Source organism: Metarhizium acridum (genome assembly GCF_019434415.1).
Source record: "Metarhizium acridum strain ARSEF 324 chromosome Unknown scaffold_320, whole genome shotgun sequence".
Taxonomy (NCBI): Eukaryota; Fungi; Ascomycota; class Sordariomycetes; order Hypocreales; family Clavicipitaceae; genus Metarhizium; species Metarhizium acridum.
In genome coordinates, this window is record NW_027094027.1 from 454,986 (window position 1) to 476,716 (window position 21,731).

The window sequence follows — 21,731 nt, forward strand, 5'->3', positions numbered from 1 at the left end:
GCGTGCCCATTGCTTCATCCCCCCCCAAAGAAAACTTTCTAACTGGCAAGGTCACGAGTAGCTACTTACTCTTGCGCGGCAAAAGTTGGATCCAAGTGTTCGAATGTGTGGGGCCCAATGGAGATCCTAGAGTGATGACTTAATTCATCTAACAACAGTCCTTGGTTTTCTCAAGGCCTAGATAACGCAAAGAGCTCTATTTATACAAGAGCTCGGGGAGCCTCGTGGACTAAGGCCGCGTAATCCTAGCCCTTATCATGTAGCATTCGTGAAATTCCATGTAACACAAATGTCACTAGAGACCATCCACAATACCCCGTTGCCGCTGCATCTACCCCTAACAGGAGATATAACATGCACAGCTTTAACAATATATAACGTAATAATTATGCACCAGAGAGCGTATTATGGCAGATATGCTGTAATATGGGCAAGGTGATCCTTTACGACTTACTCGAGGGGGTACCTTAGATTGAAAGACAAATACCTCATTCTTTGTTAATCGGGTCTGGTTTTGTGTCGGGCTCTCGCTCCTCGCCGTAATTGACTGAGTCGACCCATTTGCAAGTCTTTGGGTCTACTGACGCCACTATACTGTTTTGGATGCGTCTTCGTCCGCAGACATAGTTATCCAAGGCAGAGAGTTACCGAACTTTCCTTGTTAGTTGGACGAAATTCCATAATTAATATCTAAGCTATCTTTACCTACATATATCCTTGTATAAGAGTCTTTTATTTATGTTAGATTAAGCCGAACTTTGTAAAGCCCTTGCTGCTTAGTGTCTGTCAAGTCGTTTCTATTAGGCAGGGACATTGGTCAAAGACTGCAACGCCTGCGTTCCAGCCATGCAACCCCATGTTATATTACATACGTCATTTGCGTTTATGATATCATTATATACTTTACCCATGTCTTTATGATAGGTCACTCTACATGAGAGGGGAAATGTCTCACGGTTACACGAGGGCTACAATCACGGGACCTAGGGCAGAAGGCCCTTAATGACTTCTTGTATTTATAGAGCTCTTTGGTCCATCCCGGCCTTGAGTAAACCAAGAACCTTTAATAGCAAAGGCTGTTATTAGATGAATTGAGCTGTGAACTTGAAGCCCTCCTTGAGCCGTTGAATCCCTACCGATGAGGAACTGTTGAATGGAAGCAGCTTCCAGAAAGTCCAAGGAGAAACGCGAAGCAGCAAGGAAGGAACGAGAGACACGTCAAGCAGCGGAAGCAGCAGCAAAGATATCTCAAGAGCGTCGTGGCATTGGTGGCAATCGTGAGGGGCATAAAAAGTAACTCTTGTGATAATGCGGCAGATCCTCAAGTTTCCTACACTGTTATCTCAAACCGTTCTGTGATGAAATTTCCTTCTGTGGAGATAAAATCACTCATTCAAGGAAACTGCGATCTTCACACTGCTTCTCGCTGGCAAAGATATCTCTACAAGTATTTAGCTCCCGTATGATTCGCTGTCTGTGGAGGAAATGAAGAGTCCCTCGTTCTTTTAACCTGTCCAATGTCTGAATAATTTTGATGCGTGACATATTTGTCTCTCAAAGTCCTCTCTGTTGAAGTCCTATGATGGTATTATAGCAATCTGTTGCAATCTTCGTCATATGCCCTCAACTGTTCCATCTTCATCTTGACAAACGGTGCTAGTGCTGCACGATCATGCTCATCCAATGTGTCAACGCCTGTGCTGATTTCATGCAAACAATTATAAAAGAGTACGTCCACGTCGAATGGTTTCCTCGCCGCGTAATTGAACCAAAAGCGTTTCGTATCCCAGGATTCGCGCATCAGACTAGACAGAGAATTCTCACTATGCAGCATTCCTCTTGACTTTTCAACCCTTTGCATGGCTTGCAGGAACTGCTCCAAACGAGGTTCATAAGCCAACAGGAAATCCTCCATACTGCGGCCCCGAATGAGATATGCATCCGGCCCAGCTAGCAATAACCACCACGGCGGTTCGGTGGCGAACTGGCTCGGCATGGCATTTGTGAATTCGAGGTCAAGAACAGCCGTTATGCGGTGGGACTTTGGATCTATAAGGATATTCTGAGGCCGGAGGTCATCACAAAACAGTTTAAAGGGTCCGTTATCGCAAATACAGTACTTGTTAACTAGACGCGCAAATAGATGCCGTGCAACGTAGTGCTCCTCAGCTTGCTTCCTGGAGGTAGAGAGGTTGCGTTGAGTGAAAAGGTGAGTTAAATTTTCCTGGCAGAGATGCCTGAAGTAGCCGCTAGCCGTAGTAAATGGATCAGTAGCAAACTTGTCGACAGGATAGAAAGCTGTTGTTGCCAACTCGTTCATGCTGTAGGTGAGAGGTCGTCCAGTGACAGACCATGTCGCTGAAGTTGGGTCTTTGGAGACTGCTCCAATGCGAGAAAAGTTAAATTGGAATAGTTCAAGTAAAATATTAGCCATTTGTTCAAATACATCGTCCAGTAATTGTGTGTCGATGTTGGGGTTAAGATAGAGCTTTGCGGGGGAAGCTGGGTCTTTAAGAATATCAGATAAATGAATTCCGTGGACAAACTCGGAGATGATAAACGGCCCAAAGTGGTGAAGGCTATCTTGAGATAAGCCCCAGCTTAGCAACTTTGGTACAGGGATGTTCGTCCGCTCATGGAGAAACTTAATGACCTGAACCTCGTTGGCGACCTTTTCATCCCTAAAGGTTGTGTGTCCGGGTCCAGGGAATCGAATAATGGCGTCGGCACCTCCATCTTTGAACTCAACCCGGAGGCAGAAGTTAAAGGAGCCCTCAAACCAGTCAACAACCTCTCCAGCGCCACGGTCTAGTCGACAAGCAACGAATGATGCAACTTCAGCACGAACGCCGAGAACTTCGTCCTTCCACTTGTCCCATAGGGTATCGCCGGATTTCTCGGCTATTTCGTCAAAACCACTCATACTGATAGCAATGCTGGCAGGATTCCCGTTATTTCGTGGGAAAACATGAGGCAAAAGGGTGAGGCGAAGGGTGGTGGTCGAGGCGCCAGGCAGCGCCTCGCAGTGACGTGCTGTTTTAAGCACGTGCGTATACGGCTGGGCTCCTAAAAATGAGAGGGACTTGACCAGACTGGTTGACTCCGCCCTCTTCTAATAGACGTCTAGTCTATGCAGTCGAATTAATTATAGTAAACTAGGTTTATAATAATATTCTTATAAGGCTTTTTTTTATTATTATAAGGTAACATTGAATTATTTATGGTGTCTTACGTGGTTAATTACGATTCCCTGGCCTAGGTACGGCTAAAATACAGTGTTACTAGATGCCCTCTATCTAGCCCGTTTTTTTGATTTTTTTTTAATAAGTTAATAAAAAAATATAATTAAATTAAAAAGTCTAAATTAATAATATGATGTGAGTTTTTAATTCTAGTTTCATACTAGTAGCTTAATATAAGAGATAAGCTAATTTAAAGAAGCAAATAACTTATATTAATAGTATAAGAGTTAACTGAAAGTGTTCTTTCATTACTAGCCGTTCGGCTAATTACACAACCTGCCACAGAATTTTGGCATTGAATTTAATGCGTCTTTTGTCTGTCCAGAGTTTAGGCCAGATTCCCATAGTAGCCGGTCCCATACGTAGGCATTGTCAAGGTCTTGGACCGAAATAAAACTATATAAATAGATGAGTCTTCACCATCAAGTGACAAATATTGAAGCAGAACCAAATCGCTTCATCAAGTTGCGAAACTCGCATGGCTAACACGTCAATCTCAACTCACATCCCAACACCGTCAACATGGACAACAGCGTGTTCAATTGCAGAACTTGCAACGTTGAGTTTAGCTCGTCACAAACGTGGCGGGCGCATGCTGAAAGCGATACTCAGTAGGTGGCAGTCAATTCCTCCTTGTTCGGTCTCATAATGTACTAATTGCGCAGTGTTGCAAATCTCAAAGATCGCGTAACCTTATCTGGTCTTGTTGCCGTCTGCTACGGCCGGACAGGACGAGTGGAATAAGCATGGCTCGAGATCAGCACAGCAGTCGAATAGCATAATTATATCTCGCAATCGTCCTTCAGCAGAAAGTGACGAATCAGATGATGAGCTCTCCAGCGGAGGGAACTCAGATACAGAGAGCGACACGACTCCAAACTTCGTACCTGCTCAATGTCTCTTCTGCGGCACATTGTGTGGCACATTTGAACAAAACCTCTCCCACATGTCACAAGCACACTCACTTATGATTGCATATCAGGACTCTCTCATTGTTGATGTAGAGACCCTAATGTGGTACTTTCACCTCGTCATATACGGGTACCAAGAATGTCTTCTCTGTAGCAAGACCAGGCGATCCGTCGAGGGCATACAACAGCACATGATGGCAAAGGCTCACTGCCGACTTGAAATCAACGACGGTATACGAGATTTTTATGAGTTTCCCATCATTCAGAAGCCTCAAGACATGATTGTTTCTGGAGAGTCGACCATGAAGCTGCCTTCAGGAAAGATGCTTGGTCAACGAAGGTTACCCAGCGAAAGCTTATCGCGGCGTGCACCTGCTCGTGAGCTGCAAGTTCCGATACGATCAGAGGGGTCAAGGGCAGAACCTGAGTCAGAATTGATGACGAGAAACGATCGTACCTTGGCTACACTTGCCACGCAATTATCGCATCTTAGAGCAGTCGATCAGCGAAGCCTTTCCCATATCCCCGCCTTCGAACTTTGGTCTGTGCTTGCTTCACGAATGAAGCAATTGAATGCTGCAAAAAGGGTGGAAAGAAGAGTGCAACATAGGTTGGAGGCAAAGGGAAACAAGACTCTGATGAAACATTTTAAGCCTGATGTCCCGGGCAGGCTAAACGGCTAGGCAGACTACTCCTATCGTTGTTGCAGTCTATGAAGCAATACCACAATATCCAATTGAAACTACAATCCAACTCCTTCTAAATATATGATGTACTGCGATACCGCGCCTAACATTATTTTTTTTCAGCATGCAAGTCTCATCACAAACCACTGCGCCGACATGAGTAGCTAGTCTGCTATTCACCCTGCTGTCCCTTCTGCATATATTTCTTGCTCTCTTTTTTTAAAGTTTCCCAGCCAAGTTAGCAGTGGCAGTTGAGCCGTCCCTGCTGACGTCTCCAAAAACCCCAGCGTATCCGTGCTGAGCGAGATACTCTCTAAAAAGAGCGTCCTCATTCTCGAGATCTCTCTCCTTGTCAGGGATCAAGAACCACGAGATTGCAGCACCGGTCATGGCGAACGCCGCACCAATGAGGAAAACACCTTGAACACCCTTGTTGGTGTCACCGAAGGAGTTCTGGATAGGGATGAAGACTTGAGTGCCGATCGCTGCACCGGCCTTTCCAACGGCGGCAGCAAACCCGAGGAAATGGCCGCGGACGGGGGTAGGGAAAGACTCGGCACCACAGAGGAAAGTCGCAACCTGCTCATCTGTTAGCTGGGGTAATTTCGTGTTTTTGAGTCCAAGGGACGTACGCCGGGACCCATTTCTCCAAGGGTGTTGAAAATGCCGTAGAGAACGACGAAGAGGGGGAAAATAGGGAGGATCTGGTGCAAGGCGCCCCCGATGATGAATCCGAGAATAGACCAGAGGACGAATCCAAGAGTCATGGTCTGCTTGCGGCCAATCTTATCCATGAGGATGCCGCCGATCAAAGTGCCTGGGATGTAGAACAAGTTGAGCACCGTACCGTACCCAATGTTCTCCATCAAAGTGTCATTGGGGTTAAGCGTTGCAATGACTGTTGAGCCGAAAATTCCAAAGGGGTAAGTCTGCATTCTTGAATCAGTTTCGTTCCAAACCGCACGTCATGGGGGAACTTGGCACCTACAACAAAGTCGTACATGAACCAGGCCAGGGAGGTCCCAAGCATGGGCTTCCAGTAACGCCTGATAACCAGCCAGTACGGAATATGCTTTTTCATGGCGTGCTTCTGGTACTGGGTAGAGTTGATGAGTCGCAGTCTGAAGAAGAGCAGTGCCACTGGTAGAACAATACCCAAACCAAAACTAACTCGCCAAACACCATCGCCGACGTTCCAACTGTACGCAGCCAAGACAATGAGCGCGACAATACCGGCAATCACGAAGCCCATGTCGATGGAAAAGTCGGTGGCGACCGCAGTGAGGATACCGCGTCGTCGTCGCACAGACAAGGTCTCATCGGCGGCTTCGGCAGCACTCGTAGCGCAGGTTGGGTATTCACCTTTTGGCAGCATGTCGATATTAGCCACGTTCGACGGCGACGCCCATCTTGACTTACCTCCGGCACCGAATCCTGCTACACCGCGCCCGATAATCATCATCCAAAACATGCCACCGACAGTGGTGCCATGGGCGGCCGTGGACAGAACCAAGCCCAGGACGAGAAAGAATGTGGCCCAGAAAATGCCGTTGCGTCTGCCCAGCTTGTCGATGGCCCAGCCGAAAAACAACATGCCAAACACCTCGCCGATGAGAAAGGCGTTGGAGACTCTAGTTTTCACGTCCTTGGTGTATTCTTCTGGGTATAGCTTTGCCAGCACAGTGTTCATGTAGCCAACGATTTGCGCATTGTAACCATCAGAAAATAGGGCCAGGCCACCGACCAGAACCATGAGCACTGATGAGGCCTTGCTGACGCGTTGGGGTACAACCTGTTCGTCCTTTAGATCGGCAGCATTGTCTGTGGCCGACAGGGTAACGTCCACTGCAGTGGCATTCTCTCCAAAGTTCTTCATGGCTACTGATCCTTCCAGAAGCCTACCTTGTCTGAATCTTTGATGCGGGCTGTCCAAGCGCCGAGCGGAAGGATGACATGCAGAGGGCTGGGGGGATGTGGTTTCTGGGTGCGCGATAACGAACCAGGGCGTATTTATAAAAACCAAGATATCATTCCGTCCAAGCAATCCCAACAGTCAATGCGTGGCGCTTCACTGTGAGACCCTCGAGACAGACCTGGTATCCGTATCAGCATCTTGTCTAATTCTGTCGCAGCATGTATTCAGCCCACGTGGGTTGCATTCGATACAGTTTGAAGATGATTGACCGCATGAAACAATCTAACGTCGCCGGCAGGAACCAAACCATTCATCAGCCAAGCCCGGTGCATAAACGTTTCATGCCCCGCCACTTCATCCATGCCTGCAGATTTGCCGATAAGCCGTCGCCCACGGGCCTTTCTAGATTTGAGTTGATGAATGAACTGTTGACGTTGGCCCACGTGTATCAAGATGCGGTTCCACAGCGGGAACAATTGTAGGCCTGTAGAAGCCATTTCCGTATTGCTTTCCGGAAGCCTTCTCCACACGGGTGTGGCTGCATGGGGATCCGGGAGGAAGTCCGAGTATATCTTTGACAGCATCAAGACGAGTACATTAACACGTGTGTGATTCGTGGAACCTGAATCAGCGGCGTCTTTTGAAGAATTCCCGGTACGAGCATCATTGGGCTCGGAATTGAAGGCTTGGTATTAAACTCTGTGACAACCTTCGTCTCCTTCACCCTGCAGGGCACCCTCACGCGACAAGACTCTGGATTCATCTTAGCCCCCTCCTGGTACAGACAGCCTGCATCAGGCATAATCTGAAAGACATACCACGTCCGGATAATTTTCATCATGGTCGTTACCAACCAGCAAATTTCCTTCTTCAAGGAGAAGGGATATCTCATTATCCGTGACTTTTTGTCCCCAGAGGAAGTCAAGAACCTCCAGAGCTGGGCGCAAGAAGTCCACGACTGGAAGCCTACTACGGAATCCGAGTTCATGCCCTACGAGGTTTGTCTTGAACACCCGCGGATTGACCGTCTTCATCCAGAAATGCTCATCTTCATCTCAGGAAGTAAATGCGGCTGGCAAACGTGTTCTCTGCCGCACCGAAAACTTTGTTGATTACCACACGGGTTTCAATAATCTCCTTCGTGGGAAAAAACTGCTTGGTCTTTTGAATGATCTGGCCGGCGAGCCAATGCACCTCTTCAAGGAAAAGATCAACTACAAGCTCGCCGGCAGCGGTGAGTTGAGCAAAATCGAGTCTTTACTCTGTGGGAAATCTACTGACCAACCAGGTGGCTTCGCTCCTCACATTGATGCCGTGGCATATACGCAAATCAAGGACGTCAAGCACCTGACTATTCTTCTCAGCGTTGACCCATCCAACATGACCAATGGTGGCTTGGAAGTCGTCGATGGCAGCCACGAGATGACCATCCCAATCAATGACAAGACTCACTGCATCGAGTCTGACTGGGTTGACTCTCAGAAGTGGGTTCCTGTTGAGCTTGAGGCAGGTGTGTATTGAGACAAGTTTGCCGAAGCTGCGACTTGCTTACTGAACGGATCGATTTAGGCCAACTTCTCATCTTCCCGTCGTACTTGGCTCACCGTAGCGGGCCGAACAACAGCTCTGATGACCGCAAGGCTATCTACGCCACTTACAACTTGGCCCGTGAGGGCGATATGCACCGTGAGTACTACGAGGACCGCAAGAAGGAGTGGCCGGCAACCCATATGCGAAAGGAGGGAGAGTCTTATGCCAAAGGGGCTTTGACGTACGGTTTTGGGTCACCCATGTTGAGTGTAGATGCCGGTAAGCAGGTAGCATTTTAAGTTTGTAATGGCCATCGTACGGTACAGTATATGGAATTGAATCAAGTCGTTAATTTCGCAATTTAAGATATGAAGGCTCAGATGACTGTAAATTACAAGCCTAGTAACCTTGGCCAAACTCTCAAAAAAAATTAGACGTAGAGCTCCTAAAGTCGCCTGACTGTGACAGTCTTTCTGCCTTGTTTGTCAATTCGCAAAGTCTGGCAAACTTTCGCAATTGGCCGCCGAGATGTAATACATTCAAGAGATGAATCAAACCGACTATCGCATGACCTACACGTATGGTATTGTTTCGCCATTGGGCTCTCAACTGCCACGTGCTTCTCGACGACGAGGAGTTTTCATGCTGCCAGTGGGGTTCGAGCAGCTCGGGGGGAAGTCCGATGGCACCAATTGATCCATAACGGGCTATGCATAATCATTTCCAATCAGCTAATTTATGACGGGGAATATATGTAAGCTCGTTGTCGTGTTTCCTCAACGACAGGGCACCCACGTGTGTAAACTTGGTCACACACTCAATCGCACATCTGAAGAGAGGCCGGGAACAACTTCGGACATTCCCCTCTGGTTGTTCTTCCTGTTTCAACCCAATTTGAAGCGTGCGAGGCTTCTTTTTCATTTACGGCCATGGCTATGCGAATCCCCAGCCCCCTTGAGCCGAAATCCGTCACCTCGTATCTTCTCTCCGTCCTCGAGGCATCCGACAACACACCGTACATTGGCGAACCGATATCTCAGCTGCAACACTCGCTCCAGGCCGCACACCAAGCGGCCTCTGCATCGCCGCCCGTGGACGAGGCGACCCAAGTCGCAGCCCTTCTCCACGATATTGGTCAATTCGTCCCCGGCAGGGACCTGATCTCGCTGACTGGCGGCAAAGCCGAGAATCTTGGCGGCGCGGCCGCAGGGGAGAGCGTGGGCCGGGTTGGCCATGACACTTTGGGGGGCGAGTTTCTTCTTGCGCTTGGCTTTTCATCCAAGGTGGCCCGTCTGGTTGCGTCGCACGTCGAGGCGAAGAGGTACCTGTGCGCAGTTGACAGCGGATACTACGGCAAGCTCTCGGACGCCTCGAAGAAATCCCTGGCCTACCAAGGCGGCCCCATGAGCGGCAAGGAGCTCGACGACTTTGGAAGCAGCCCGTGGTGCAAGGAGATGTGTCAGCTGCGGGTTTGGGACGATGAAGCCAAAGTGGAGGGTCTGCAGGTCAGAAGCTTGGAGAGTTGGCGACGCATCATTGAGCGTCAACTAGAAGATCAAAGGCGCCTAGCAGATGGAGAGACTGAATAATGACAACATTTGAAGGCTTCTTGCCATAGCTTAAGAGTAGTGAAGGCTTTAGTGAGGTATGTCTCTCCACTAGGCCCTAGAAGACCCCGGCAGAACTCTGTAATCGAGTTGTCGATACTTGTTTTCTGGTAGGCTTAAAGTAATGATAGAAGTACCGACTAGTAGAATCTGCTTACTGGCCCTAATCATCCAAAGATATATGGTGCTCCAAGGGCATGGTCATGATCCCATCTCAGCGAATGGGAAACACGTGCAAGAGGATGTACTCATGGTTGCATGCATGACCATGATGGTTTAAGACGAACATGAGTTCATACGGGCAGGCATCTTCACGTCTCTATTCCAGAAATAATCTGATAGAGTACAGAATGTCCTGTGCGACTTGCATGCAACCCTGCTTTGCCGAGGTGTCATCCGTCTGACACTAGACTACTTCTGCAACTCCTCTTCTCGCCTACTACTCACACATAACAGGAACAATAGCTCAACGTTTGTTAGATGAAGAGAATGAAAAATCTATGAAATTTGAAAAGCATCGCGACATGTCCTGTGTTTCTGATTGCCGTCGCTACCAGTCCGAGCCAAGGTCGGCGCTCTGGCCTAGTCTCAAGACTTATTGTCGTCCCGATCCAGTCCTGCGCAAAATTCGGCATTACCATGATTCACAATGATGAGACTTTTGCCTCATAAAGCGGATCACAAAGGTAGCATGGCGCCGGGTTTTGTCGTGATGCGAAAATAGTAGCCTCCGACAATTGTCGGCGTCACCAGTCTGGTAGCAAGACTAAAGTAGTTTAATAAGTTGCCTCTTTGCGATGTCTCACCCGAAAAACCTGAAATATAGCGTATGCAACACCTCCAGCTTCCCACCCTGTGGCTTGTCCTCTCTGCAATTGAGCAGCCGTCTGTCAGCCAGTGGCCGTTGTGAATCAAATGCCGGGGCTGATCCCCGGGTTCCCCTTACTAAAACCAGAAGCCAAGAGTTTGTCAAAGCGGCCCCGAACCCACGCACCAACTCTTAAACGTACAGTGAACGACATTGTGGGCGTGATGGAAGGGTACTCTATCCTGCGTGGACAAGAAGCCGTTTGCCCCGTGGCCGTTATGGACAATCGAGAAGGTCAAACAAGTGCGGCTTTGTTGCTTTTTCTAGGGCTGACTCTTGCTGGTGAAGAAGAGAGAGTAGAAACACGAAAAGGATACTTCGTCTCACGCCATGTTTTGTGCTTCGCCTGGTGTGCTATATTCCTTTCTCGCAATCTTCCCTGAGATGATGGAGACCGATCCGTTCTGCCGAATTCAACGGTAGACACACCGCGCGTCAAGATTGAAAGAAATTCTATAGCTATACCCTAAAATTCATTACCAAGGAACTGAAAAAAACACTGCACGCACCCCAATGCAACTAAAGTGACGATCACTTGCGGGGAGACAAGGACAGTGATATACAGCGACTGACAAAACAGTGTATGCGGGATCTGGTTCACTTTCACGACTTCCTTCTCATACTAAATACCAAATAGTTACACGTCTATGAGGAGATATTCCAGCCCAATTCTCTCTCTTTCCTTTGTTCTTTTTCTCTTCCCGTGGGTTCCTATTTCAATCCGTTGTCGCCCCAGCCAGAAACGCTCGTGACAAAAGGAAGCTCAGCCAGCAAGATTTGGGCACGGGGTAAGCAGAAATGGCAACCCCCGACTTGCTTCACATGTCGATATACGACATGCCGACCTCGCCTTTCCTGTGGGACAAAGTCGGCAGGTTCTACATCGGCTTCTGCTGCACGTGGACGTTCTCGTGCTGTCGGGCATGGTGTTTTGCGTCGTGAACCGAAACAAGCCAACTCTCAAAATTCGCGGACTGCCTCTCTCCTTTGGCTCCATTATTCTTCTTCACTCGTACTGGATCCTGGCGCAAATTACATACCCGATTGGCCGCTCAATACCCGTCATCCTGGCGTACGACATTCAGTACTTCTTCATGGGCATCTACTTCCCGCTGGGCATTGCCCTCTTCCACGCCTCCAACCTTCGTTTTCTCCACGTCGCCAAGCTGCAGAAGCAGTATACAAATCCTCAGCATCGCGTCGTACCCGGGTGCAATGGCGCCAGGACCTCCTTCCTTTGCCGTGTTCGGAATATGAACTACACCGCGCAAACTATGCTGTTTATTGGCATCGCCATGGTGGCACAGGTCTGCAATTTGTCGAGCCGCATATGTCCAGTGTACTTTTCCGCTGACAGGTGCTGCTAGGTCCTTTTGACTGTCGGCATGTGGTTTGCTTGCAAGAAATACCACCCTACATATGGCCTGCCCGGTACGCAAATCAAGGGCGATACGCTGCCGGAGCAACTGGTTGACCTGGGTCGTGGGTGGGAATGGTGGCCGTCTGTTCTCTGGCAGGTGGTCTGGACGTGGATTGTAGGTCAATTTGATTTTGTGAAGAGTGCAGAATACATATTAACCGCACTTCTAGGTTGCGCCGTACTTGATTTGGCGCGCTTGGGGGATTCGCGACACTATGGGCTGGCGAACACAGACTATTGGTTGCTGTTTGGCAAAGTAAGCTTGCTCCACAGGTTTATGGCGTATTCTCATGCTAATTGTATTTTTGCAGTCTTCACGCAACTCCCATGTTCCTCATCGCTTCTTACCTTCCGGCATTTGAAAAGGTCAACCTCTACTTCACGCCGAGTCAATGGTATGCGTTTATAACAACGGAAATGACCAAAGCTATATCTGACACAATTCAGGATTCACCTATACATTATGATTTTCGAAATATTCACCGTCTTCGTGCCCGTTTTCGAGGTCTTGTCAATGTGGTTCGTACAAAGGAGGGTCAGCCAGAGTAATGCAAAATGGGACACGGCATCGCAGTTGAGCAGCGCCTCGCAAGCGCTGACATTGGGGGGCAAGGGCTCGTCACAAAGCCTCTTTGAGAATGCCCCTGGACTATCTCGACGAAGAGCTTGGGGATCGGCTCCTGACCATGACTGCGCTCGACTATGTCCTGAAGGACAACCCCGGTCCCCTCCAGGATTTCTCCGCGCTGAATGACTTCTCCGGCGAGAACGTTGCTTTCCTGACACGCATGGCCATGTGGAAGACCTCGTGGCCCCTGATGCCCACGGGCGAGCAAAAGCGCGACGTCTACAACGAGGCGCTCGCCATCTACACCGACTTCATCAGCCCCCGTGATGCCGAATTCCCACTGAACTTGTCATCACGAGAGCTCAAGCATCTCGAAGACGTATTCGAGAAGCCCACCCGTATCTTGTGCGGCGAGGCATCTGCAAACCCCGCTACTCCTTTTGACATTGAGGCGCCCATGTCACTGAGCCGCGAAGTCTCACACTCCGACATTGGAACACTCGTGAAATACCGCGGCGAAATACCCGCAACCTTTACCCTCGGAGTGTTCGACAATGTCCAGAGCCATATCAAGTACCTCGTCTTGACCAACACGTGGCCCAAGTTTGTTTCCCAGATGCAGCCGCGGAGGAGATCGAGTGAGGACACAGTGTGCTTACTGACGGCTCTGACCTATCACACGGCAGTCGACTTTCCGCCCGTTTGGCCAAGTTGCTGCGCGATTTGGGTTTGTAAAAGTGTAAAATAAAGAGGTTGATCAAGCTGGTATATATTTATGTTGACGGCCGTGTGAAGGCCGGATATTGCCTTGGGATACTACATTTTTAATCAAGTAGTGGCCGATTCAGCCCAGGTCAATTACACTTTTCAATCCCATATGTCAATATAAGACTGCACAATCTGCAAACCATTATGCCTCCACAATGAATAACTGTAAGCCTGAAAGATTGTATATATGGCCTTCGAGCCGCTGATAATCTCGGACTAGCCGCGAAATCCGCAACTCTGGGGGATGTACACTGACAGTACAAACGCAATAGCTAGTATAATAGCCGTTGGAATCTCAGTTCCAAGCATTAAAGACCCCATCTCCGGTGCTAGACTCGACTCCCAATTCGTATCGCTGCATGGTCCCACGAGGGAAGCATTCGGCCAAGAATGTAGACTGGCACATTTTGCTGTTGACAGCATTTCCCGGGTCACATTCTGGGCCAATTTCTCCGTAGCCTTGGCCTTGCAGGGCTCCGGGCTGGGATGTGCATCATCGGGGTCAAAATCAGGACACATGGTGTTGGTGCTGTCGCCGTACTGGCTCTGGTTGCGTACGACATGACTGTCCGCTTGGTGGACAATGTGGACAGTCCATAGCGGCAGTGGGCAGACTGTGCTCTCTTTGCCCTGGAAAATGTCGTGGGTTTTCCCCTCGTGGCTCACGTTGAAGAAAATTTTGCCCTCGGCCACTGGACGTTTCGCGACTCCGTTGGTGCCTTGGGTACAGTTGCGAAGCATGGTGATGTGCCACGCGAAATACCACTGCTCGACGGTGCTGTTTATGTATACGCCGGCGGGATATATCATCGTCATCGTTTTAGGTCCGTTATAGTTTCCCCATGTCCACAGATCGGCCCTTCGCACGGGCAGCCGGTTGCAGTCGAAACGTGAGGGCTCTTCGCCGACAGACCCCGTTTGCCAGAGCAATTGGAAGCTGTGAGGCCATACTGGAGCTGGGCTCTGGATGGCGAATACGATTGGAAACGGGTACACGCGCTGATATGTCTCGTTTGCGCGGGGGAATACAAGATCCATTTCGGTAGCAGTAGATTGGGCTGCGGCCACAGTCAGGATACATGGCGTCGCCAAGAGGGAAATGAAGATACATGGCAGCTCCATCCTATTGGTGAATCACAGTGCCGCTCGTACTTTGACTGCTTTGTTTGTCGCCGTCGGGGGGGTGTGGGTAGCGGTGTTGCTAATCGGGGTTGAATACTCAGTGTAACGCATCTCAAGGGCTAACGCATGCCGCAACGATATTGGGCTCGTGTACTTGGTCACTACGACAACAGTACATGTGTCCAATCGCGCGTCAAGTCATATCATGTGAGCATTCCTCGCTTATAAAGGCCGAAGTGCGGACTCGGACCAGGAAGTTTTATTAATGAGGCGAACCAGCGCATTTAATGTCTGTGCCCATGTTCGATTCAAGGGAAAGGTCATAGAGAGATCCCAGTACCACTAGGCTAATTAGTCAAATGCTCATCAGTTGGGTATGCGGATAACAGCGACCGCATTGACCAAGAGCCTGTCATCAGGGCGTGCTCCATGTTAACTTTGCTGTCAGCAAGCTTGCTCGCCAACATGTGCCGTCTTCTGCTGGAGTAGGTGAGATACCTCGCTCTCGCGCTAAATACCATAATATACTGAGCTATAATTGGGTATTTCTCCTCTTGGACGAAATGTATTCCGCTACAGACCGTAAAAGGAGATGAATCATTTTAGCTAGATAGCTTAATCAAGGACTTACACCACCATCCAAGGCTATCCATCGCTGCCAATCGCAAAAACAAGGCTTCCTAGGACCTGCATACGTCAAAAAATGCCTTGCTAGTTTCTGTCGCAGAATTAGCATCTTCAGACCTGGGAAAGATAACATCTAGTTCCACAGGGAAATCACACTCCCGAGTGCATATCAGGTCACAGCTATCTTCGTTCCCCGGTTGGTTCTTGCCTGGCTGGTTCTCAGATATTAAACGAACTTGGAAATTAATAATACTGAAAGTCCTTTACTTTGGACTAAATTGTTCACAAGCCTTTGCAGATTGTTTTCTTCAAGCAGAGTAAGCTAATGGTTGACCGTGACGATAACCTCGAGCAGATCCTCTGGGATGGCAAATTTGCATACAAAGCGCTCATAGTCCATCTCACTTCCTTTTTTCCAGAACCACCGTCGGTAAATGTAATTGTGAAGAATCATCTCAGGAGTACCAACCTTGGAAATGTAGACGGAGATACACTTAATGCATGCGTCTCTTTACTGCCGAGGCGATCAACGGAAGAGATGCCGGTCTGTAACGCCTGGATTATATATCTGCACCGCATCAAGCTAATAGGTTGGAAAAAAGAAGCCTCCCAACCGGTTCGAAAGACCCAGATATCCCCATCTCGTGTCATGTATCATATCCATTGAGAATTCGGGACGCCGACTCCTTTTTATCGTCGCTGTTGGAGTCCACCGTGAGGAAGGTCAGGTTAGCCACCGGCTACTAAGTTTTCTAAAACTTCCAAATTCTTTGTAATTTCTCCGGGGGCCGTCTGCAGCGAGCATCGACGTTTTATCCAGTGACATCTAGAAATACAACACGCAGCAGCCAGACATTGCATCACAGATGCGCCGCGTTCTCATGCAGGAATCTCGTCGGGAGAGGCACCCAGCCCGCTCTGATGAACTCGCCAAAGCCCTTGCCCAGGTTATCCAACAGCTTGGAACTGCTGACGCCCCTGCCCAGCGCGCCGTACACGACAAAGTGCACGGCGTAAATTTCGGGGAACTCGACACGCTCGATAAAGTACCAGTCCTGCCAGTCCTTGCGCATCAGCTCCTTGAGCTTGTCTCTTGTCATGAAGGACCGCAACCAGTCGAATTGGTCCTTGGTCTGGACAAAAAGGCCGAGGTTGACGTTGCCGCCCTTGTCGCCTGAGCGGCCGAGAACAACGTCTCCCAGGGGCCGCATTGTCTTGGGCCCAAACGACTCCAGAGGGACGGGGTTGGCGGTTTCGTAGTTGAGGCGAGGGCGGAGCGGCTCCGTGATTCGAGGCGGCCCGACGGGGATTCGGCGCCGTTTGCTGGCGTCGTCGCCGTCGGTGAGGATGGTGGCGGCTTCGGAGATTTCCGCTTGGTCCACGAGGGATGGCAGGTATCCCAGGAAGGGCTTCGGCTCGAGGGTGCGGAGGTCCCAAGAGCAGTGCGCGCCTGGAAGCCTTCGTCAGCATAGCTCCGTCTTGTGTCACGCTTCGTTGCTCAAGTGGCAGACGTACCGGGGAAGTGGCTCATAAAGACAAAGTTCCAAGCGCCGGCTACGGCCCGGCAAACGCTCCTGTCCTTGGCCTGCGCAAAGATTCTCATGTAGGTCGTGGACGCGAGTTGCGAGACGGGATTCTCTTGCGGCGTGCCGATTCTCTGAAAGTCCAACACGTCGAGCCTGTCCAGCAGGCCCCATTCGTCCAGCTTGCCCTTCACCTGCGCCTCTTGAACATCCCATTTGTGATCTGTTGCGTATCCGCAGGCATTCATCAGAATCTCCAGCTGGTAGCCTCCCTTGTAGAACACTGCCAGCTTTGTGGTAGGCGGAGGCGGATAGCCCCTGACGCCGGAGACATGGACGCGGTTCTTTGTCACTTGGGGTTGGACCTTGACGCCGCTCAGATCCGCCTTGACATCGCTGTTGAGGTAGATGTTGCCCTGGAGCTCGTACAGTAGCTGGCACCGGACGGTGTCTGGGGTGACGAAACCACCCAGTTCCTCGTGTTTGGTAATGACGCATTCCCCTTGGTGGGCGACTTCAGCAATCGGGGGGCCGAGGTTGATAAAGGCGCTCACGGGGTGCTTGTACGCTCCGGAAAAGTTTCCACCGGTGGCATACGTGGAACACTCGATGAGATGGCCAGCAACCAGCGTTCCAGCGAGCTCATCATAGTCTGTTTCGTCCCAGCCATGCCACCAGGCTGCGGCTCCGAGGACGGGAGATGCATCAGCCACCCGGCCGCATATGATGACGTCGGCGCCTTCATCCAGGGCGCGTTTTATGGCGCGATATCCGAGATAGGCGTTTGCCGCCACGATGGGCATGTGCTCGGGGTCCTCGAGAAAAGACAGGGCGTCCTCGGCAAGTTGAACGTGCTTGTTGGCCGAGTCCAGGTGGACTTTCGAAGCCGTTGCGGCGTCCGGCAGGAGGCCGTGAACCTTTTGCATGAGATTGTCGCCGTCTATGTATGCAACTCGCAGGTCTAGCTTCTTGTCCTTGATCTGGGATCTTGTTAGGAAAAGTGGCAGAGTGGCATCATGCTTCGCACCATCTCGTGTGTCTTTGTCGCCAACCCTCTCGGATTGAGCCCGCCCCCGTTGACGATGATCTTGATGCGCTTCTCGTTTGCAAGATGCAACGTCAACCGCAGGCCCTCGAGGGCAGTACGGACCCATCCGGTCTCGATGGAATCCGGCTCGCCCGCGAGCTTTTCGGCTTCAGCAGCCATGTTTGCCTCTATTGCCCGAGTTTTAGAAACAAGCGCACGCCCGAGGGTATGGGGAAGCATGTGAGCGGATAACACATACCCGCCAAGTAGTCGCCAGTAATGACATCGACAGAGCCATACTTGGCCTGGTTGTACATGTAGACTCCAGGGTCGCTTTGTGCCGTTAGCAAGCGCTTCAACAGCCAACTCAGAGAGGCACCAGAAAACCCCCCGCCTCGATGCGTATATTCATCTAGTCATGACAGATTCAACTACGAGGGCACACACGAACGGTGACGAACCTTAATGCACCAGAACAGTTCGCGATCCGAATCGGTCGCCCCCGCGATTTGGAGGCCAGATTGACCGTCATGGTGTCACAATGATGTACGCGCAACTCCCAGGAACGGTTCCGCGAGACAACAAGAAAAAAAGAAAAAAAAAAAAGAACCAAAGGCAAGGAAAGGAAAAGGAAAGGCAAAAGGTAGACTCATATAATAAACTCCTGTTCAAAACGGAGCTCGGCGGCCGATGCGGGGAGCGCTGACAAGCTGATGTACGGAAGCGTGCCGAGGCAACATTGAACTGGGGACGCCGGGATTCTGGACTGACGATCAAGTCTAATTTGCCGGATTGGGCGGACACCTCGTCTGTCTCGGCACCATGCACCTCAGTCCGCAACCATCCTTTGGAATTGTTCCATGGGAGCTGAGCCGCTTACTTGGCTAGACCAGAGGCATTTTATTGCATCCTTTGCTCCCGACCATCAATGGGGTCTGGTTCCATGCACCATGATGCATGACAGCCCCCAAGCCTGCCCGTATTTGCACTTTGGCACAACCAACAGCTACTAGGTGGTCACGTCTCACGTCATCTCAAACACAGTTCGTATTGCTAGCCTTGCGCTGTGTTGCCACATTCATTCCAGCCCGTCCCCCCAGGAATAAAGATGATGAAAAAGAAATAAAACGCCAGACACCATCCATTCATCACCACCACCCGCCGCTGCATAGGGAGCATGAAAGCGGCCCGATAAAAATACAAATACATGGAATCATGTCCACCAAGCAAGTTGGCATCGTCGTAAAAGTGCAGGGCATTTGCCCATCAAGAAGGGGAAAACAGAAAAAGAAGAAAAAGCCACGGCCAGCGTCTCAAGCCCGACGTCGTCGTCGCCGCCCCGGCCGAGCTGGCTGCACCGTCTTCCAGTACTGAGCTACAACCTCTGGCGCGGTCTCTTCGACCACTGCCCTGGGAACCCAAGTCGCATCCTTTGGGCCGTAACCCACCCACTCTACAAGCAACTTTTTGCGATCCTTGCTGTGTTTTCGAATAGCATGTATGTCGAACAAGTCAGGGTTATTCGGGTTCACAGGGCGTCCGCCTTGGCTCTCCCAGTACTCTAGCAGCGCGTCAGGCGCGTCTTGGTGCAGCAGGTCCTCACGTTCCCACGTGCTATCGCCTTCTTCCCACTCGACTTCGATTTCGATCGAGTCCCCGTTCCAGCGATGGTCAAGGAAGCGATTAAACGTGTACTCTCCATCTTCTGCCCCTTGGTCCAACGCATTGCTGGGGCGGTGTGAGCTTTCCGCGCGGCTGCTTGCCCCCGGACTCGTCTTCTTCTCTGGTGACTTTGAATTTGCATTCGGCGACTTTGTGGATATAGGGGAGATGTCTGTGTCGTTTAGGATATGTGACTACATGGCCCACAGAAGAAGTCAGCATTTTGACCAAGGTGAAGAAATGCGCACGCGCACTGCAGAACCTACGAATCGTACAGATCTCTCCATCTTTTGTTCCTGGAGTGACCTCCTCCTCAATTTCTTGCTCGAGAGCGCTGATTTGGGTCCAAGCGGCGATGAAGCGGCCTCTCGGTCCTCCGACGTCTTACGTGGAGAGAATATCGAGGTGAGGATGTTTTTCATGGCGGTGGGGTTTCCGGCTTTGGAGGAAAATCAGATATTTCAGCTCGGTTCGTTGAGGCTGGGCACTCAACAATGCACAAAGGATGTAATCGCCATGTTTGCGCAAACCAACCATGCGTGTTGTCAATCCATCGCGTTCCGTTTAAACAAGACCGCCACTGACGCGGTGGACAATGAAACGCCACCAAGGATGCGACCCCACGTGATGCAAGGTCATTCGTTGGCAACGCTTCTCGGTAGATCCGCTGTGGCCGAAGGACCGTAGTGGGTCCATTGTGGCGCATAACTCGCGGAGCTCAAGCTTAACTAACAGCATCGTGATGCTGAACCCTACCGTGGTCACTGGATTTAGGGTTTCAAACAATATTTGCGCTTTAAAAGGTCGAGGTGCGAACCAGCCTTCAACTGCCCCAAGGACGTCATCGCGGCGACTCAATTTGTTTCTATAATCTATAGAAATTGATCCCCAAATATTCAATGCCAAGTATCAATCCCCGCAATTGAGATTACGTTTGGAAATGGGTCGTCGCACATTATACAATCTATTGTCATGTTGCCTGCATTTAGTAACCATTGGCCGAATGGGCCGTCACTGCGCTGGGCTCTGACACAATAACCTACCACATCAGATGCCATGGTTGAAACCGAGGCCAGTACCTAACGCAATAGATGTTAGACCAAGTATGACATACAGGCATCTGCTCAGGTTCAACGGCTAGACGGAAACGCGCCAGAGACTATGACCAAGTCTCGCAAAAGTGTAGCGAGCGAACCTACATATGCACTACCGGTTACAGATTTTTTTTTACTGACTTGGCCTGTGGCCTGTTGGACATCTAATCATGATTATGATGAAGCGGCTCCAAGTTCTGCACTCTTCATTCCAAGCCTCCTCAATGGTGCTCCGTCAACAAATCTTTCCGTGAGGGCTCCATTACATGGTAAATAGCCAAGAGTCTCTCAGCCCTCAGCGGCGCGTTTTGCAGCCGCTTGGATATCATCATGCTGTTCCGTCACTGACTGCCGGCTGCTCCTGCGGAAAGGACTTGACGCTATCGTGGAATCCAGACGCAGGGAAGATCCAGCTCTTGCGCGGTAAGTTTTCGGCCAAGCATGAGGAAGTCGTAAGCGCGGTGAACGCCTATGCTCTGTGCAAAGTTTCCCATTGATCCATTCTCAGGAATCAAACCGAGGGCTGAGAAGGGGACCTGCAGGAAGGACGACTCAACCAGCGAAAATAATATCTGCCGACTCAAGAAACCAGGCCTCTCCACCATTTCTGATGTCTGCGCCGGCGCAGAAGTGCCGTCCTTTCCGGCGAGAACCGTGAAAATAGTATGCGGGTACTCATTCAAGTCCCGGATTGCATCGATCGTTCTTGGAGCAGTTTCCCACCAAATGTGCATTGGGTCGATTGAGCCATGGGCGGTGAATAGCAAGTCCTCAAACTTCCAGTGAGATGGCAGATATTTTTATTATTCCAATTTGACTAGTAATTTCCACGATTATGTCATTGTACTGCTTGGCTGTATGTTGTGAAAAATGAAAGAAGAGTAAAAACTCAGTAACGAAATAAAGTGGAATATTTGAGGCGAAATAAATCAAAATTTGGGATAGAACCGCTTCCCTATTTATTCAAAGAAATTAATTTCGTCTCGGGAACCGCCCGGTGCCGTGGATAATAGAGGAAACTCTAAAGCTCTAATTAGGCAAAACGGGATTAAATTAATTGCCAAGTAAAGTATACGGAACGTGGGCAAGCAAGCTCAGCTTAACTGTAGCTTCCCGCTTTACCTCTTTAATTTACTATATAATGGGAGCGTCCCTAAGCAT

General features: G+C 50.1%; 8 protein-coding genes across 8 annotated transcripts; 3 read left to right on the forward strand and 5 right to left on the reverse strand.

The window, feature by feature from the left end:
- Window positions 1-1,460: 1,460 nt before the first annotated feature.
- J3458_014430 (uncharacterized protein) lies at window positions 1,461-2,923 on the reverse strand (the record flags this gene model as incomplete). The annotated part of the gene is made up of 1 exon (XM_007809389.2): window positions 1,461-2,923. The coding sequence occupies one exon, from the start codon at window positions 2,921-2,923 to the stop codon at window positions 1,589-1,591; it is 1,335 nt and encodes a 444-aa protein (XP_007807580.2). The 3' UTR covers window positions 1,461-1,588.
- Window positions 2,924-5,058: 2,135 nt separating this feature from the next.
- J3458_014431 (uncharacterized protein) lies at window positions 5,059-6,715 on the reverse strand (the record flags this gene model as incomplete). The annotated part of the gene is made up of 3 exons (XM_007809390.2): window positions 5,059-5,418; window positions 5,472-5,768; window positions 5,828-6,715. The coding sequence occupies 3 exons, from the start codon at window positions 6,713-6,715 to the stop codon at window positions 5,059-5,061; spliced, it is 1,545 nt and encodes a 514-aa protein (XP_007807581.2).
- Window positions 6,716-7,593: 878 nt separating this feature from the next.
- Window positions 7,594-8,594, forward strand: J3458_014432 (uncharacterized protein; the record flags this gene model as incomplete). The annotated part of the gene is made up of 4 exons (XM_007809391.2): window positions 7,594-7,752; window positions 7,814-7,988; window positions 8,043-8,264; window positions 8,324-8,594. The coding sequence occupies 4 exons, from the start codon at window positions 7,594-7,596 to the stop codon at window positions 8,581-8,583; spliced, it is 816 nt and encodes a 271-aa protein (XP_007807582.1). The 3' UTR covers window positions 8,584-8,594.
- Window positions 8,595-8,940: 346 nt separating this feature from the next.
- J3458_014433 (uncharacterized protein) lies at window positions 8,941-10,111 on the forward strand. Its single transcript, XM_007809392.2, has one exon. The coding sequence runs from the start codon at window positions 9,214-9,216 to the stop codon at window positions 9,871-9,873; it is 660 nt and encodes a 219-aa protein (XP_007807583.2). The 5' UTR covers window positions 8,941-9,213; the 3' UTR covers window positions 9,874-10,111.
- Window positions 10,112-11,682: 1,571 nt separating this feature from the next.
- J3458_014434 (uncharacterized protein) lies at window positions 11,683-13,482 on the forward strand (the record flags this gene model as incomplete). The annotated part of the gene is made up of 7 exons (XM_066120556.1): window positions 11,683-12,066; window positions 12,127-12,294; window positions 12,350-12,435; window positions 12,491-12,574; window positions 12,627-12,698; window positions 12,793-13,350; window positions 13,434-13,482. 7 exons carry the CDS (start codon window positions 11,683-11,685, stop codon window positions 13,480-13,482), a joined length of 1,401 nt encoding a protein of 466 aa, XP_065974389.1.
- Window positions 13,483-13,509: 27 nt separating this feature from the next.
- J3458_014435 (uncharacterized protein) lies at window positions 13,510-14,553 on the reverse strand (the record flags this gene model as incomplete). The annotated part of the gene is made up of 1 exon (XM_007809394.2): window positions 13,510-14,553. One exon carries the CDS (start codon window positions 14,551-14,553, stop codon window positions 13,732-13,734), a length of 822 nt encoding a protein of 273 aa, XP_007807585.1. The 3' UTR covers window positions 13,510-13,731.
- A 919-nt stretch (window positions 14,554-15,472) lies between these two features.
- On the reverse strand, window positions 15,473-18,150 carry J3458_014436 (uncharacterized protein). The gene is made up of 4 exons (XM_066120557.1): window positions 18,074-18,150; window positions 17,815-18,002; window positions 16,780-17,767; window positions 15,473-16,714 (listed from the first exon to the last, which is right to left on the reverse strand). Exons 1-4 carry the CDS (start codon window positions 18,129-18,131, stop codon window positions 16,125-16,127), a joined length of 1,824 nt encoding a protein of 607 aa, XP_065974390.1. The 5' UTR covers window positions 18,132-18,150; the 3' UTR covers window positions 15,473-16,124.
- Window positions 18,151-18,864: 714 nt separating this feature from the next.
- Window positions 18,865-20,026, reverse strand: J3458_014437 (uncharacterized protein). The gene is made up of 2 exons (XM_007809396.2): window positions 19,743-20,026; window positions 18,865-19,670 (listed from the first exon to the last, which is right to left on the reverse strand). Exons 1-2 carry the CDS (start codon window positions 19,896-19,898, stop codon window positions 19,128-19,130), a joined length of 699 nt encoding a protein of 232 aa, XP_007807587.1. The 5' UTR covers window positions 19,899-20,026; the 3' UTR covers window positions 18,865-19,127.
- Between the last annotated feature and the right edge of the window lie 1,705 nt (window positions 20,027-21,731).